Genomic DNA, 19,016 nt, shown 5'->3' on the forward strand with positions numbered 1-19,016 from the left:
TGTTATTTTTCTAAATTTTTTTATTCTTGCCATGTTGTCTTTTTTTACACCTCATTTCTAGGGAGATCAGCTAAAAACGGATTTCTTCTCAAGTGGAATTCACTGATATATGTAAATTTGTAAACACAAAATTTGTGTTAGTCGTCAATACTAACAGTGTAGAGACGCATGGTCTGAGGCTGTTCTATTGTTGTTTTATGCTGTTTATAGAACCGAAACAAAGGAGGCTAAAAAATAGATCAGTCTTTTTATTTGATGTCAAAAATGTGCTATATGCCTTAACTCCTCTATTGTAACAGGCAACAACAAAGCTGCCTTTTGATATCCTATACCATTGAGGCCCTTATTTTGGATCCCGAATCTTGCAGGTAAGGACTGCATTGTTATGTCCTCCATAAATATTAATTTTAACACCTTGTGGTCTGGGGGGAGCAAAATGATGTATGACCAAATCTCAGTGAGCAGAGTAATGTGACTTGTCGTACATTTTCTGTTGCAGTGCTAGAAATATTTTTTTCCGGCCAGCTTCATTATAGTTAAAACCATTTTTATTGTGCTTATGGTGTCTAACATTTCAGACATGCTGTTATGAAGCTTGTTTAACTCCTGGCTGTAAGGATTGAATATTCAATATGATGCTATACAATATGCATCCCAAAACATTTTGACCTATTATCAGAGGTACAACGTTGCCCCGCTCTTCACCAAATTTTTTCTTTCTTTCTACTTTTTTCTAATGTATATGCAGTTTCCAGGAATGCAGCTTCAGTGGATCTGGTCAGGCTGACAGCGAGTACGAGAGAAAGATGATGTCTGTCTTTAATCATGTACTGGAGGAAGTGGAACTTCTCAGTAGAAAATACCCCCCTATCTCTTACCTGGTAAGGTCCCTGCTGGGAGTGGTTTAGTGTCATTACACCAAAGGTCACTTGATACTCAACCAAAGTGTATGCCTTACAATGTATAGCCAAGAGGTGTGAAATCAGTTTGACAGGCATCGCTGTGCTTTATATTTGCAGTTTTAATATAAGCCAGTTTGAGGTGTGAATACATTTGAGATAAAAATACAGTCTGTATAGACCTGATCCTGTAGATGGCCCTCTAGAGGTAATGAAGATACCCATATAAATAGGAGATAAGACCTGGGGAAAGAGATGATATAAGAGATGGGAGGAGGGAGTCTCTGCATATAATAGCCTTTTTATAACACAGCTGTCAAGATGTTTTTTCATATACACTTTTTGACTCCTATTTTTATTACATTGGAATTGATGATCAAGAGGCTTGAAACCTGAGCAGGATGAAAGAGCTATATATAATTACAAAGTAATTTGTAGAACGGCTTTGCGATATTTTTAATTGAATGTTCGTATTATTTACAAAAGAGTCCCATGACTCATGTAAGTGTTTTCACAATGCAGAAGTAGTAGTTGATGTGTAATTTTACAGCTAAAGTCTGTGCAATAAGCTCTGCATGGCATATCTATACTGGTGAATGACTAAATGAAATTAACATTAAGCTCAAATTAAATGAGTCTTTGGGGAGAAGTATTATTAATAATATTGTGTCTGTTAACCGCAAGTCAGCAGCTCTGATTTACCCAAAGGCCCACGAACAGATGTACCCAGGTAGAGCCCTTGGGATACTGTCAAGGGAATGTTTACCAGTTTTAATTATTACGTTATTAACAAGATTTTACAGTGTTTATCTCTTTGGCATGACACAGACTCGGAAACTACCGGGTGTCACACTGGGCAGAAATGACCGTGTTTGTGCATAGTAATACTCCAATATCTGATCATTCGAAAGTAGTCCCACTAATACTAGAACACTTTCAGTTTGCAGTCTGTGTGTTTGTGTACTGGGATTACAGCTCCTTCAAGTGGCAATTATGGTTATAGGTGGGTGTAGGTATTTAATCCAACATTATAATTTTTTTTTCCTCTGGAAGAGAATGGGCCGATATTTTATGTAATTGGCAACATACAAGTAAAACATGTTTACTCGGTGGTGGCTGGTAAATCTGCATGCGACAGTATGCTCCTTTTAACATAATACTGGTCATTAGAGATCCATGTTAAAGGACACTATAATCTCCAAACTTTTATAGGGGGGCAAGCCACCTAAATGGTGGGTTTAGCACTATAGGGTCAGGAATACATGTTTGTGTTCCTGACCCTATAGTGATCCTTTAAGGATATAAAGTTGTGTTGATATAGTCTGCAGATGTATTTGTGAAGGTTCTCAGGCAACTCAAGTTGATACAATGTTGCTTTATCCATGCACTTGTTGGCAAGGCAGCCTCAGCAATGTGCACATGTATAAGGCACTATTATATCACCTTCAGTTGCCTTTGTGCAAATTGCTGTGTTGCTATGGCAACACCCTTATCCGTGTATCAGCTTTCTCTCCACGTAAACAGCCAAAGAGCGATTCATGATTAAAAAAAAAAGAGAGATTGACGAGCAGGCTGCAGTTATTTAGGCAGTTTGCTTGTTTTCCCCAAATTAATTAATAATTGAATGTTTGTTTTCCAGCACACCTCTTGCCTCTGCAACGCAGCCATCAGCCTGTTAAAAGTCCCCCTTTCATTTCAGAGGTACTTTTTCCAGAAACTGCAGTCCACCAGTATCAAGGTAAGCAGACTGAAATGGCTTTCCACATGCTCACATAACAAAGCAAGTGTCTGAATGCTGTTCCTGGCCAAGAATGAGATTTTCTATATATATGTAAATGGGAGAAAGCGAGGCTGACTATTGTGTTAAGGGTTCTTTAACCTATTCTCTTATCACTTGAGATTGAAAATTGTTCTCTAAATTGGAATCTGTTCTTGCTTCTTTCACTGAGGAAAGTGGAAGAGCCCTTATTGTATCACTTTTCAATGAGAATTTCCCTTGCCGTATACATACCGGTAACTCATTAAATGCAGACGGACTCCTTCCTTCAACCTAGAGTGTGAAGACATGGATTTAATTGCCAGATGTTGTGGGTGAAATATCACACCTCTTGTTACATTAACCTTTTGCTGTCAAGCTTGCTACAATGAGCAACTGCATTATCGGACAGACCTCTCCGTCTGCGACACAATACAAAAAAAAAAGTGATAAATACTTTTATTTTCATGGGGAACCATATGTGAGCAATCTTATATCATCCTTACAAGGCTCTTTTATTGCAAAAGCTGTAGTGGGATTTATTCATCAGTATTTTCTGTTGCAGACCTTTGTTGACCGGATCTTTCTTACCTCCTGGCTGCTAATTTATGGATATGAGTTTTGATACACAGAATAATGTACGAATAGTTCCAAAATAGTATTAAAGGGCCTCGCAGCTGACAACATTCTATCTAGTACATTCTGGGTTACGGTCTTCAGACTCCTTTTTATTTATGCGGAGTCTGCTTTTAATAGTCTTCATTACCATCGTGTCCATATTCTGCAGATTATATTTTTCTCTCACTGTGCACTTAGATCCCCCTGAGATTCTTCTGTCTGTTTAATACTGTTCTGTCATCTCAGTCTCCAGCCTGGTGCAATCCTTATACAAAATAATCTAAAAATACTAGGAAATAAATGTATTTTACTTTGTGTGAAAATCTGTATTTTTACAGTCTGACTGGTTCTCGAAGGAACGAATATGAATAAGTTAGAATGGTGACTGATATGAACAGAGAGTTGTAATGAGGTCAAAGTGCGATTATCAGTTTTACTTACCTTGTTGAAAACTTATAATGGTACAGTGTACCATAGCTAATACCAGCACTAGTGTCGTCATAGAGAAAAATCATACTTGTCCTCATATTTAATATTTAAAAATATATATATTTAACTACAGTTAAAGGGACACTATAGGCACACAGAATGCTTCAGTTTATTGAAGTGATCTGGGTGCAGTGTCCCAGTCGCCTTAACCCTGCAATTGTAATTATTACAGTTTCTGAGAAACTGCAATCATTAGATTGCAGTGTTAAGACTATCTGTAGTGGCTGTCAATCACACACTGAAACACTCTGTATGAGAATGTCAAGCAAAACTCGAATGTGCTCACAGCATTCATGGCGCATGCACATTAGCGTCCCCTGTTGATTGACTTCAAAGGAGGTGGAGTAAGGGTATTTTAACTAGGGATCGACCGATATTGATTGTTTTAGAGCCAATACCGATAATCTATGAACTTACAGGCCGATAGCTTACCGATGTTCTGTACACTTACCGTATTTTTTTTAAGTGGTGAGGATGGGAGGAGGAGGGACCACTAAGGGACACTGGGTGGGAGGACAGTCCACTAAGGGACACTAGGGGGGGAGAGGAGAAACCACTAAAGGACATTGGGGGGGGGGGGGGAGATCGCCAAGAGATGGGAGAGTACTAAAGGACAGCAGGGAATGGGAGAGCACTAAGGGACAGGGGAGAAGTGGAGTTCAGACCACTAAGGGATGGTGGAAGTGGTAGAGATCATTAAGGGACGGGGGACTAAAAGACACACAGGCTGAGGAAGGGGTGAAAGAGAAGCTCAGAAGGGCTGGTAGGGGAGACGGAGACACATAGTCACTTGTGAGGGAGACACACAGAGGGGCCTGGGGGAAAAGACACACAAAAAGGGACTTGGGCGAGTAAGACCCATAAAGGGGTTGGGAGGATGTAGGAGTCATACAAAGAGGGGGGGGGGGATAAGAGATACACAAAACTTAGAAAGTATATACAAAAAAAATTATATTAACAAAGTAAATATTGTAAAAATAAAGAACTGCACCCCTCTCAGCCCCTACCCTACCCCATAAACCCTCTCTTTCACACTACACATATACACAATGCATCATTACACACACGCAGAAACATACGTGCACAGAATGCATCCCTACTCTCACACACACACACTGAACCATACAATGCATCCTACACTCACACAGAAACACACCATTCTTCCCTTATACACACAGAAACACACAATGCATCCCTTACACACATACACAGAAGCTCACACTGGATTCGTTACACACACACACACTGCATTACATTACATACACACACACAGAAACACACCTTGCATCCCTTACACATACAAACACAGATTCACACAATGCATCCCTTACACACACACACACCCAGAAATACACAATGCATTCTTTACACACAAACACACACTGCATTCCCTATACACACCTACTACATCCCTTGCACAAACTGGTATCCCTATACATTACATTCCATAAGAACACACACACACATTACATCCTCTACAATAACACATAACATATCCCGTACACACATACACTCCACTCCCTGTGAGCGAACTCATGTGTGGGCCATGTAGGTGGACTTATGGGCAGGCCTTGTAGGCATACTCACAGTCAGGCCCTGGGGGCCCAGACCGTTATCTGTGTAAGGGGCACCAAAAAATGGAGCTGCTTCCTGTTCATTGTTTTTGTGAGCACTGCCTCCAGAGAGCCTGTTTTAACACCAGACCAGTAGAGCCAGACTGCAGCATGCGCCCATCATCATCCTCTTGTCCTCATCTGGTGGTAAGTGGGCAATCCAGTATATTATTAGTGGCACTGATCTCTAATTTACCTCACATTAAAGGGCCAATAAAGTCACCAGAACCATCTACAGCTTGATGTAGTGGTTCCGGTGTCTATAGCCTATCCCTGCAGGCTATAAACACACTGCCTTTTCAGAAAAGACACTGTGTGCAGCACTGGTGTTGGCTTATATGGCAGATCATATTTGGGAGGGGGGAGGGGGGGGATTTGTTTGTGTAATGGATGCAATGTGGGTAGTAGATGCAGTGTGTTTGTTTGTATAGTGGATGCAGTGTGGGTAGTAGATGCAGTGTGTGTGTTTGTGTGGGTAGTGGATTCAGTGTTTGTGTGGGTAGTGGATTCAGTGTGTTTGTAAATATGTGCGGTAGGAACTCCCCTACAGAAGTTCCTGTACCGCGGTGCGCTCTGCCACGCTGCACAGAGTGCCTGGCAGGAGGGGGCGCTGTGCTATTCTAGCGTCCTAAGGTGGCCGCTTGTGCCGCCTTATGGACGTGCCAGCCCACCCATTCATTATCGGTATTATCGGCCAATACCGATATTTACAAAAAAAATCTGAATATCGGCAAAACCGTTAATCGTTCGATCCCTAATTTAACCAGTACTCTGGGTGTGGATGGGGGGAGAGGAAGAGGGAATATAGTGCAAGGAATACAGCTTTGTATTGCTATTACTATAGTAACCCTTTAACCCCTTAAGGACCAAACTTCTGGAATAAAAGGGAATCATGACATGTCACACATGTCGTGTCCTTAAGGGGTTAATTTAGATGGTGGTTTTAAAAGAAATGATGTGTTTGTCCTTCATGGGGTTACCACTTAGTCAATCCACTAATAACTATCCCCACTATGTGGACTGATGTGCTCCCTCCATGTTCTAGAACTGATTGAAGGCATTGGGAAAAGCCTAGTATTTATCATGAGAATTCTCTTTAAAATGTTTATGCCATCTCTAATTGTCTTATTATTCTTATGAGTGAAACTTGAAAATGTACTGTCCTGTTCCTTTTTGTAGAAGGACTTCAGGTGATTGATATTTCGGTGTGTCTTCCCTAAACGGACTAGGTTGTGCCTCATTGCTTTCATTAGATTGAAAATATTTGTTTGGCCATTTCATGTTTCATTTTTGTCTGCTTTTTCAGTTAGTCTTTTCCATATATGTTCATACTTATGGCAAATATTTATATCAATATTTTCAACCTGTTAAGGTTCCTTTAGCTTTCACCATTTTTCAAGTTTAGATGTTATAATTACCCACCTGAATGGTACTCCTCATCAAAAGGATGACGCCGTTGAATCAAGCATGTGACTCTGAGATATCACACGTGGCTGCCTTATCCACTTTTCTATCATAAATGATAGTTGAAGAACCTGTGCCACACCTGGGATCATTTACTTGTTTCTCTGAAAGTTGAACAGTCCCCATGTTGTTATCCCATTTCTAAACCCCTCAAACAAGCTTTTGCCAATATATCCTGCTTGTTTTCCTTATAAATGTAATTTACAGAGCTTGTGTATAGCTGTGACATTGCCATCAATCTTCACTTATTCCTACTCCCTGGCGTTTCCTCTCTACTTCATTAGTACGACGGACATTTCCAACTCTGCTGAAACATTCTTCAGATCAAAAGAAGAGACCCTGACTCCATTTACGATTAGACTACATGTCTAATAATAACACAAACCTTACACTATGAGCCTGGATTGAATCCGGAATATACATCATTCTTGTATGAACTCTTTCATTGATTTTGACTGGATTAATAAGAAAGGAATGTTTAAAAACAATTGAAAATCACACGTGAACATTCCAGCCTGCATTTTAACCAGCAAATCAATTTGTAACAATTTTCATGCTTCGGGTAAAATGGCGACACGAAACCCAGAGTTTGTTTTTCATATTTCTCCTGAAAATGGCATAATGCCAGTCACATTTGTTGAATGTTCCACCCTTTATGAAAAGTCTACACTCGGGAATCACGTGGATATCTCTGTTACTGAGAAACATTATCACAATTACTTGACATTGTAACGTCCGAAGTAACCAGGCCATTTTTCCTGGATTTCAACTTTTTGTGTCCGCCGAATAATTCCGAATACATTTGAACTGGAAATCTAATTTACATTATGCTGTCTATTTATGAAACATCCCTAGAGGATACCTTCTGTAAATGTTGTGCCAGCCTTCAGTTTGCTCACACGGATGTGCAGTGAAAGTTAAGGAAAATACCAAGATTGTTACAGCTTCCCACAGTTTTTGTGTGCTGTAGGCAGAATGGGACTTTCAGGAATGCTTATTGTTGATCCCCCTTTTTTTTTATCTTCTGGTATTGGATTTACCCATGAAACGATGAGTTTGGCAAGATGACACATTAATTGCTCAGTTGTAATGAGATGGAAATCGTTCCTAAATTCAGCTTCGTTACCAATTTGTTGTTTAGTGAATCAAACCACTCATACTAATACTCATTTCAAACTAGAAGCATAAAAAGCACCACTATGTAGTCCCTGCTAGTTTGCATAGCAGGGATATGTAATATGTATAATAGCTTTATGTGTATTCGGACTACTTGTGGGTGTATCAAAAACACATTGTTTTTGTTTATTCTGTATTTCATGTAGAATTTCCTCTTTCAACATGATTGTAAGGATTGTGTGTGTTTGTGTATTACGGAATATAATGCCATGTTTTGTAAATACGCAGATGGCATTATTTTCCTGACACACCACCTCAGCTTTTTGTGTTTTTTTTTTTTTTTTTTCTTACCTGATTTTTAATTTGTTCCCTGCCAGCTAATGGTAATTAATGTTTCTCCTTTTCAGCTTGCCCTGTCCCCATCTCCACGCAATCCTGCAGAGCCAATCCCTGTACAGAGCAATCAACAATTGGCCTTAAAAGTAGAAGGTGTGGTGCAACATGGCACCAAACCGGGTATGTTCCGGAAGATCCAGTCCGTCTGCCTCAATGTTTCATCTTCCCTGCAGAGTAAACCTGGCCAGGATTTTAAGGTAAGTGCAGTCACATTATTATTATTTTATTATTTATATAGCGCCAGCAAATTCCATAGCGCTGTACAATGGGGTAGTTTTATATTTTGTTTGTGGCATGCAACATTTGCCTAATTGAATACCAATTACCGTATATACTAGAGTATAAGCCGACCCGAATATAAGCCGAGGCCCCTAATTTTACCCCAAAAAACTGGGAAAACTTATTGACTCGAGTATAAGACTAGGGTGGGAAATGCAGCAGCTACTGGAAAATTTCTAAATAAAAATAGATCCTAAAAAAAATTATATTAATTGAATATTTATTTACAGTGTGTGTATATAATGAATGCAGTGTGTGCGTATGAGTGCAGTGCGTGTATGAGTGCAGTGTGTGTGCGTATATATTAATTGAATATTTATTTCCAGTGTGTGCATATAATGAATGCAGTGTCTGTGAGTGCAGTGTCTGTGAGTGTGTATGAATGCAGTGTGTGTTAGTGCAGTGTGTGTGAGTGCAGTGTGTGTATATGAATGAAGTGTGAGTGTGTGTGATGCAGTGTGTGTTTGTGTATGTGTTGGTGGGGGTGGGCATTTAATATATTATTAATTATTATTTTTTTTTATTTTTGTTATATTATTATTTTTTTTTGTATTATTATTTAATTATTATTTTATTTATTTATTTTTTTAATTATATTTTTTTTCGTCCCCCCTCCCTGCTTGATACATGGCAGGGAGGGGGGCTCCTTCCCTGGTGGTCCAGTGTCATTGGTAGTTCAGTGGGGGGGAGAGGGGAGCTGGCAGAGCTGTACTTACCTTTCCTGCAGCTCTTGTCAGCTCTCTCCTCCTCCGCGCGGTCTGTGCAGCTCCCTCTGTCAGCTCCCAGTGTAAGTCTCGCGAGAGCCGCGGCTCTCGCGAGACTTACACTGGGAGCTGACCGAGGTGCTGAACGGACGGCGCGGAGGAGGAGAGAGCTGACAAGAGCTGCAGGAAAGGTAAGTACAGCTCTGCCAGCTCCCCTCTCCCCCCATTCTGTATTATGGCAATGTAAATTGCCATAATACAGACTATGACTCGAGTATAAGCCGAGTTGGGGTTTTTCAGCACAAAAAATGTGCTGAAAAACTCGGCTTATACTCGAGTATATACGGTAGTTTGTGTCTTATGTGTCTTCCACAGTAAAAAAACACACAAAAAGTTTTTCAGATGGTTCTTAGAATCTTTGTAACTCTGTAGTATTGCAATGCTAACTAAAACGGTCTTTCACCAAATTGGTGTTTTTTTTCTAACCAGACTGTAATTACCACCTAAAGGCCTTACAGTTTTTCATTTCAGACACTGTCACCTTGGAAATTAATTACAATATTCAAACCCTTAGGAAACGTGAGTGATAAGGAAAACAAGGCTGCAAAAGCCAATCAGAATGTGTGATTTGTTCAGTAGCTCCCAGCATCCTGCTATGCATCATGGGTTATTAAAAAAAATGCTAACTATTTCAATTACATCCAAAGAATGTTTGAAGGATCAGGCTCTCATTTAGGAAATATAGCAACATATTCTCTTGGAATATAGATTATGTCAATCTAATCCATGTTAAATACAAGAGTTAGAAATCTTTTCTCTGGTTTACAAAATGCTGAATAGATTTATTAAAATAATCCGAGCAAGGTGCAGGCCGTTTTTAAATGGTGTAAAAGAAATGAAATTCCGATTACAGAAACGGATAACCAGTGCCGTACGATTATTACATTGTAACACTTTACAGAGGACATACTTTCATAAATGCATTGTGCTAGTCTGTGTGGGCTGCACAAAGCATTATACTTTGACCATAAACCTTTATTTTTGAATATGACTGAAAAAGTAAATCTGCCTTTAAATTTGTGAATGATAAGTCCACTTCAAGTGTGCTTTTTATAAAGTCATTGGTAACTGTGATGTACTATAATAAAATATGTAGGGACTTTAAACATTATTTGCTGATAGCAAATTCATACTTCATGTTTGGTCCCTTTGTGATAACACAGATCAGCTGGAACACCATTGAATGTCATAACTTGCGAGTGGTACATATTTAGCCAAAGTGCTTACTGGTTTTGTAACACTATATTTAGTCCTGGTCTGCTCACATAGTTCAAATTTAGAGATCTGATGCTGACCCTGAATACTAAATCCTAATGTGAGAATTTCTAGACTTTTAGTAACCATCTAAGTATGTCATTATGGGGGTTTGCATACATCATTTGCATCTAGTTGTGTTTGTAACAAGCCAGAAAATAAGCTGAATACGGATGAACTTTCTGCTAATGATTAAATGTTTCAGATAAGGTGGTGTTTTTTTTTTGTTTTGTTTTGTTTTGTTCAATATATGTGCACTATTTTTTTTATATTTATTGTAGCAGCTTGAGTAGGGTTTTATCATTTGGGTGGTAGAAGTGTGAAATAAATATATTGTTGATTGTGATGTTTTAAAATTCACAATATTATGGTGTGAATGCAACATTGTATGTTTTACATATACAATTATTTTATTTTTTTCTAATTCTGTGCAGATAATTACTTAATTACTTAAAACTTTTTTATCTAGATTCCTACAGAGGGTGTACGGAGTGAAATGGAGCAGAGAGTGGAGCCTCACAATGATTACTTCAGCACCCAGTTCCTACTGAACTTCTCTGTGTTGGGAACACACCAGATCACCGTGGAGTCATCTGTGATTGACTGTAATGGGATCCTCTGGAAGACTGGCCCGAAGAGTATGATTATAGTTAAATCATTGGAAGATCCTTATTCACAGCAGATTCGCTTACAGCAGCAGCAACAGCAACAGCAGCAGCCACAGCCACAACAACCAGTGCAACAGCAAAGAAACGCATACTCTCGGTTTTAATACCTTAAAGTGCTGTCACCTCAAAGTTAAATCCTGTTAAATATAAATATAGCTCTTTTTAAAAAATTATAATTGGATGACTGTGAAATTAAATTTTTGATATAAGTTCAGTGTCTGTGTTGTTTGTTTATTTATTTCTATGTAAAAATACAGCCAATCACAGCTGTCCTATGCTATGATTGATAGCTGATGTTCGGCAGCAGCGGTGCATCCCAGAATCCTTTGGAACTGGGCTATGTCGATGGGCTGTCTGATCACCCATGGAACCACTCACAGCACTATACCTTTCTCCTTTGTCAAGGCCTCCTCCTGCGGCGCTGAAGGGATTATTAACCCCTTCAGTCACTTACCTGGGTCCAGCCCAACTGTCCCTCGGCGCGCTGGCTCAGCTCCGCCCACACTCCTGCCGGGAGGGGAGACCTAATGCGCATGCACGGCAATGGCCACACTCGCAGTAAGATCTCCCCATTGTAAAGCATTATTCAGTGATTTCCTATGGGGATTCTGGCGACGCTGGAAGTCCTCATGCATAGCGTGGGCAGCACACATCAACTGTCAGACATAGGCTAATTAACCTGTCTACTCGGTAACACCTTCCATGCCTCAGTTTAGGCTCACTCTGCTGTATTATATTAGGGCAGTTCTGTCTATAGTTATCTCTTCTTTGACACACAATTCTGTGGCTGACACCTGGTGGTGGTCATATTTGTTATTATCTCACGATTTTAGCTTGATTCTCATAATCTAGTTATTTACTTTAAATATGCTTGTCATTATTTGTGGCAGTCAATATCAGTGCCTAGGAAATGCAATTGCTTTAACATAACCTCTTTCATTATTACCCCTATGCACGTTATATATTCTTCATCATTATTTTTCCTATTATATTTTTTTAAAGTGCTGTATCTCTATTTTCTGACCTCATGGCCTTTTTTCATTTAAAATGTCACTGTAAGCCTGTTAACTAACCTATGCACTGCAAAAATAAAGAATTTTTTTTTTTTTTTACAAAAAGTCATCTGCTAACCCTTGCCGGTAATTATTTTTAAAAACTGATGGGTTTGATGGGAGTTGGTTTCCAGACCACTTAAATGAGCTGAAGTAGTCTGGGTGCTTACAGTGTCCCTTTAAGGCCATGTGATCACTGTGATTGTGCAGCGGGATCAACCTTATAAAGAGTTCATTGTTATGGTTAGATGGTGTTAGAAATGGCATTTAATGTTTTAATTCACGTTAGTGACACATACAGATCAGGGATTTGAAACCTGCGATGAAATGACTAAGTGAAAAGACTCTAAAATGCCTCATATAAAATTGCCCAAGTTGTCTGCTTTTACATTACAACCTATACTATGGTTGGGGTAAAGTCCAGTTGAGGGCTAATATTTGGTATCAAAAGTGACAATGGCCCAAATAAATCAATTGATGGAATTTAGTTTTTATAATTTAGTATTGCTGTACTCAGGAGCAGTAGCAGAATACAAGTCTTGGCTCTGTACAGTAGCAGGACACAAGGTATTTACCCACGAAAATTAGATTTGTGCACAAAGGTGTTTCTGGCAGTATAAACAAATAGAATTTTAATCTTCACCTGAACAAATTAAAACGTCTTCACACAGGTGAATCTTGGACAGATTCATTTGTTTTGGACATAAACTAAAAGGAATTTGATTTGTTCGTACAATTCTAGTGGAAAAAAAATGACTAATTAAATATAATCAACAGACATGGCAGAGGTTGGTTAAATAAAAAGTGTCAACATGATCTTAATTACCCTGAGGGGGTCTAATTTCTATAAATATATACTCTTGTGTAGCGGTTTTGGATTAATTCACTGCTATTAAAGCAGTAGTCAGCAGATTAAATTTTGCAAATGTTTATTTTTTAAACCATAATTCACTTGTTGCAATATTTGTCCAATAACTAACAAAAATGGCATTTTAGCAATCAAGACTTGTAAAGTAAATCTATTTTAGTTTGCACAAATTATCTAGAATTTATAAGCAAAACAATGAAAATAAATAAATAAAATAAGTGTATTTTTGTTTCCCCTTATTTGTTAAAGGGACCCTAAGGGCACCCAGACTTCAGCTCATTGAAGTGGACTGGATGCAATGTCCAAACTGCAATAATTACATAGCAGGATTAAGACTCTCTAGTGGCTGGCAATCACATAACTAACAAAAATAATTTAAACCCTTTTCTATGGGGTGGGCCTAATGCGCTCGCCACGCATGCGCATTAGCCCCACATCGAAAGGGGCAGAGTGCCGAGGAAGATCGGTGCTGGAATCGGGTGAGTACAGCAAGGGTTTATAAATCCTTTCTGAGCCAGGGGGGTGGGCCACGAGGGAGGGAGGGGCCAGGGGAAACAATAGTGTAAGGAATACAGGTTTGTATTCCTACACTATAGAATCCTTAAAATATTTTATTTATATGTAATGTTGTACTATGCATACATACATACATAAATGAACGAAAGCTCTCTCTGTCCTTCAAAACGTGATAAATAGTGTGTATGAGTGCATTTAATTGGTAAGCGGCAAGCTATAGTGCGAAAAACGTGTGCCAAAACTAATATTTGTAAATGGCCTCAGTAACTGTATCTTTAAGGGGTTAAACACCCTTAAAGATACACTCCACTGCTCAAATAAACATAATCACTTTTTAGTAGATGTACACCAATGAAAATATGCATGTATTTAATTACGCATTTTTAGATTGGGATTGTATTTTAAAACAGCTTGCAATGCTGCAGATCTTCTATTCCAGCCCAGACCTTCTATGTGTTGGGGAACAGGAACCAGACAGACAGAACGTAGATGCAAAACCCCTTTATTAAATAGCAAATAATCAATAAACATAAACCAAAAGCAAAGTCCAGGAGGCAAGCAGGGGGTAGGCACCAAAACAGGTAGTCAGACGAGCCAGGATCAGGAGCACGGAGAGCAGCGGAGTCAGGAACACACAGGAAACAGGGATTCTTCTGAGAAACAGGAAACCACGTAAGGGCAAGGAGGTACTGGAACTTGCTGCTTAAAGGGACACAAGTCACCAGAACAACTACAGCTTATTGAATTTGTTCTGGTGAGTAGAATCATTACCTTCAGGCTTTTTGCTGTAAACACTGTCTTTTCAGAGAAAATGCAGTGTTTACATTACAGCCTAGTGATAACTTCACTGGCCACTCCTTAGATGGCTGTTAGAGATCGTTCCTGGGTCATGGCTGCCTAAAATGCATCCAAACATTCCGTGTCTCCTCCCTCTGCATGCAGACACTGAGGAGATGCTGATTGGCCAGGGCTGTGTTTGAATTGTGCTGGCTCTGCCCCTGATCTGCCTTCTTGTCAGTCTCAGCCAATCCTATGGGGAAGCATTGTGAGTGGATCAGGCCACCACTTCTGATGATTTCAGCAGGCAGTGAACAGGAACCGGGACAAAGCCAGCAGCTTCAGGCTTGAATACAAGTAAGATTTTACTATATTTAAGGAGGCATAAGGGTGGCTAGATGGTGGTTTTAACCCTATAAGGTCAGGAATACATGTTTGTATGCTGCACTGATTAGCTGAAGGACTGGTTACTACAATAAGGTGAGTAACCGTGCCAACATTAATGAAGGAGCTGATTGTTAAAATCAGCTGAAAGCTCAGACACAGGGAAAGGAAGGGTTGCTAAGAAACACTGACACTATGGCTGTCCAATCACAAACTGCCCAATGCAGCTCAATGAGAATTCTTTGCAAGGCAGATGCTCTTCAGTTATCTTCATGTGTTTAGCTCCACTGAGCTAACCATACCAGAAAGTAACTTCACCGGTTGTCTGTTTGAATGCCAGGGAGATGTAAAAAGGCTAATTTATAAAATTGCCAGTTTCTATAGAAATCTGCACTTGTTTTAAGATGGAAATAAAGAGGATACATTCTCTACATGTAGCTAAAGTGCGTTAGGGGACTGGAGTGTCCCTTTAAGTTCTACATAGTGTCATCAAAGACCACTAATGGTATAGACCTTGTGAATTCCTCTTTATTATCATAGTTGGTTAATAACTTAATCCTTCAATATTAATGGTCCTTTGGGAATGTTTTGACAAGTACTGGACTGAACAAATGAATCCTTTATCAATGATGATCCCAGAATAATGCAACGATTTTAGCCGGGAAGCTCACAAGCACTATTTCAAATGCACAACACGCTAAGCAGATAAATATAGATTAGGCAAGGCAGGATTCATACAATATAATGCTAGTTTAATACATTAACTTACTGATTTTATGGACATAAGCATGATATGAGGGGAAGATTTGAGTATCTCAAGACTGTTCCTATTAGTGAGAGAGAAAGATACAAAGTTGGTTCTACTGGTTGGTCTTCTACTCCGCAGCATTTGCGCCATTCCTGGCTGGGAAATGATTAGAGATATGGGTTGCAATGGGCCGGGGCACTATGGGTGTGTGTAACCAGCTCCTCTGTCTACTCCTCTCTCCCTTGCCCCTCTCGTTATCCCCCCTCCCCCCTCCTTTTTTCCCCCTCCTCTTCTTCCTTTCTTTCTCCTTCCCCAACTTCTCTTTTTATCGCTCTTCCCATTTTTCTGATTCTTTCACTCTTCTTCTACAAATGCTCCTCACTTACCGACCGGGTTCTGTTCTTATGACCCGTTCCTGAAACTAATTGGTTGCTAAGTGAGGCGCATGTGCACCAGTGCAGGTCTATGATCAGGGACATTTCCCCAAACATAGACAAGCGCAGCAGAGTAGGGCATCCCTCAAAACTATGTTTGGGGGACCGTTCCCCGAAACATAGATTAGATGGAATCCCTGCTCTGGTGCGTTTTTCTATATGCTGTGAAATTTCCCACGTTAGAAAGCTGGTTGTAAGTGCGAGCCGTTGTAAAGTGAGGACCCACCTGTAAAACTGTAATAAACTCCTTACAATATGTTTTATAATGTCTAACAATTTATTGAAATTGTAGACATAATGGACATTTTAACAATCAGAACCAATTTTTATAGTTGGTTTTCCTTAATTGTTTTTTTTTTTGTGTAAAAATTATTAAATGTAAACCTGAAACAAAAAAATTTAATTTTTTCCTAAAAATGTTTTTCATTTTCAAGCCCTATTTCTCCTTAAAAAATGTTTTGTTTTGTTTTTTTGTTTTTAAATAGAGAGAATATGTTTGGGTGCATTTAAACAGGAAGGGGGGTTTTGGGGTAGGATGAACCCAAAGTGCCAAAAAGAACCTGGTCACAAATGTGTTGCATCTCAAAATAGCCTTTGTCCATAAGTTATGTTTGTGTCAAAAAAGGCAGTAAACCACTAGACCAGTGAGCCTTTAAATTCACTTTATTTTGTAACAACATTGTTTCGAAGACCGGAACTATATTGAAAATACCCTCCTCAACATCCCTGTTAAGTTGTTAATGCTCTTTAGTTATTTACTATTGAATATTACTTTCAGACAAATGACATCCAGCGCTGGTTGATAAAGTCTTTACTGATTTGTCCTTTAACACTTGAAAATGAATATGCATGTTTAGCATATTTCATGTTAATTGCACGTTATTCCTGGTTTTATTGGGTCATTGACATGTTTGATCCTTCATGTACTTTTTCCATACTGCAAGTCATCCATCCATGTGCAATTCACGTTACAGATGTACCTTTTGTTTGGTTCTATAAAAACGTGTTTAAGAGAAAAAAAAAGACTGAAATTCCCGTAATAATAAATATTATGTCCCCTGTGTAGGCACCCAAGAATTTCTTTGGGTCAGGTGCCTCTGCTTTTTTAAGTCTCCTGCCAGAGATTGTAAGAGGATGATCGATAACTTATAAAAAGCTTTTACTTTTTCAGTCTAGTCCCTAAATATTTTATTTGGATCACTTATAATATGAAACATTCATAAGCAGGCCGATATCTCGATCAGAGGGAGTTTGGATGGCCCCTACTTTATTTAAACATCACCTTTCCATCATTCTCCTGCTAGATAATGCTGAATGCCACCGTCCTCATTTAAAATTTTAGGAAATGGATCTGACATTGTAGAATTCATGAATAAATCATGCATGCCTGTGTTCGGAGTAATGGTAAATTAATGTAATTCAGCGAGTATTACAACTACAAGGTAAAAGGGACTCAGAATATAAGATAAAACAGAAGAATCAAATACTACAAATGGCTCGCATTGATTAAATTGGTAAACATGAAATAAAAACAGACTTTAATCTGTCCATATAAGAATAAAGCCAATTTTGTTATCTGCTCCAGAGGTGTCATATATCTATTAATGTTGAACTCTTCCACTGTATTAGACTCTAGTATATGTCCTAGAAGACTCTTCCTTGTATTTATAAGTCTCTATATAAAATATATATGCATCAGGTTTTCCTGTAAAGTTGTATTCATGCTTCCTAGTTTAAATGCTAAAGGTGGTAGATTGGGATTCTTGCTCTCACCTCATTGTACATTCCATCCATTACCTCCCTGTCCTTCCCTCTCCTTTTTCACTTTTGAGGTTCATTCCATATGCCTTTTCAACCCCATCTATGTCTACATTGCTGTGATCTACCGCACCCTGGCTCTCTTCTACTCTTCCTTGACCAATTCTCTGCTTGGCTACCTCATTTTCTTCTGACATTCTATCCATCACCCTTGGTGACATCTACATCCCAATTAACCAACCCGAACAAGTCAGTTGTCTCAAAAGTCTCTCAATAACTGCCTCCTTTGGCCTAAGTCAATAGATTAGCTTTCCTACACACACATTGCCAACAGTAACCTTGACCTCAACTTTTCCAACATTTGGTCTCGCACTAATTTCTTAAAAGGGACACTATAGTCATGAGAACAACTACAGCTTATTGTATTTGTTCGGGTGAGTAGAATCATTACCTTCAGGCTCTTTGCAGTAAACACTGTGTTTTCAGAGAAAATGCAGTGTTTATTTTACAGCCTAGGGATACCTCCACTGGCCACTCCTCAGATGGCGGCTAGAGTTGCTTCTTGGGGCAGTTGCACAGAATGGCCTGTCTTTATTCTAACTTAGGGCCCCCACCCACCGCTCAGGGGTGGGGACCGGGGGCAAGGACAATAGGTCCCCCCCCATTATTGGTATTTAGGGCCCCCACCCACCGCTCAGGGGTGGGGGCCAGGGTGGAGAACAATAGGTCCCCCCCTTATTCTAATTTAGGGCCCCCACCCACCGCTCAGGGGTGGGAGTCAGGGGGGTGGACAATAGGTCCCCCCCCTTATTGGTATTTAGGGCCCCCACCCACTGCTCACGGGTGTGGGCCAGGGTGGGAGGACAAAAGGGCCGCCCCCCTTATTCTAATTTAGGTCCCCCACCCGCCGCTCAGGGATGGGGGCCGTGGGGAAGGACAATAGATCCCCCCCCCTTATTCTTCTTTAGGGCCCCCACCTGCCCCTCAGGGGTGGGGGCAGGGGGGATGACAATAGCGCCCCCCCCCTTATTTTACTTTAGGGCCCCCACCCGCTGCTCAGGGGGAGGACAGTAGGACCCCCCCCCCCCTTATTCTTCTTTATGGCCCCCACCCGCCGCTCAGGGGTGGGGGTGGGGGGAGGACAATAGGTCCCCCCCCCCTTA

At 39.9% G+C, this 19,016-nt stretch overlaps 1 protein-coding gene across 2 annotated transcripts in view; it reads left to right on the top strand.

Annotated features, from left to right (window-relative positions):
- INTS7 (integrator complex subunit 7) overlaps positions 1-11,530 on the top strand; it is a 61,039-nt gene extending 49,509 nt beyond the window's left edge. For both annotated transcript variants that reach the window (XM_063443852.1, XM_063443853.1), the window contains 5 exons: positions 305-368; positions 749-881; positions 2,539-2,637; positions 8,363-8,548; positions 11,118-11,530. In XM_063443852.1, the coding sequence (XP_063299922.1) occupies positions 305-368; positions 749-881; positions 2,539-2,637; positions 8,363-8,548; positions 11,118-11,420 (785 nt within the window). In that variant the 3' untranslated portion in view covers positions 11,421-11,530. The remainder of the gene's footprint in view (positions 1-304; positions 369-748; positions 882-2,538; positions 2,638-8,362; positions 8,549-11,117) is intronic.
- The last annotated feature ends 7,486 nt before the right edge of the window (positions 11,531-19,016 follow it).

Source organism: Pelobates fuscus, chromosome 2, assembly GCF_036172605.1.
Source record: "Pelobates fuscus isolate aPelFus1 chromosome 2, aPelFus1.pri, whole genome shotgun sequence".
Classification (NCBI taxonomy): Eukaryota; Metazoa; Chordata; class Amphibia; order Anura; family Pelobatidae; genus Pelobates; species Pelobates fuscus.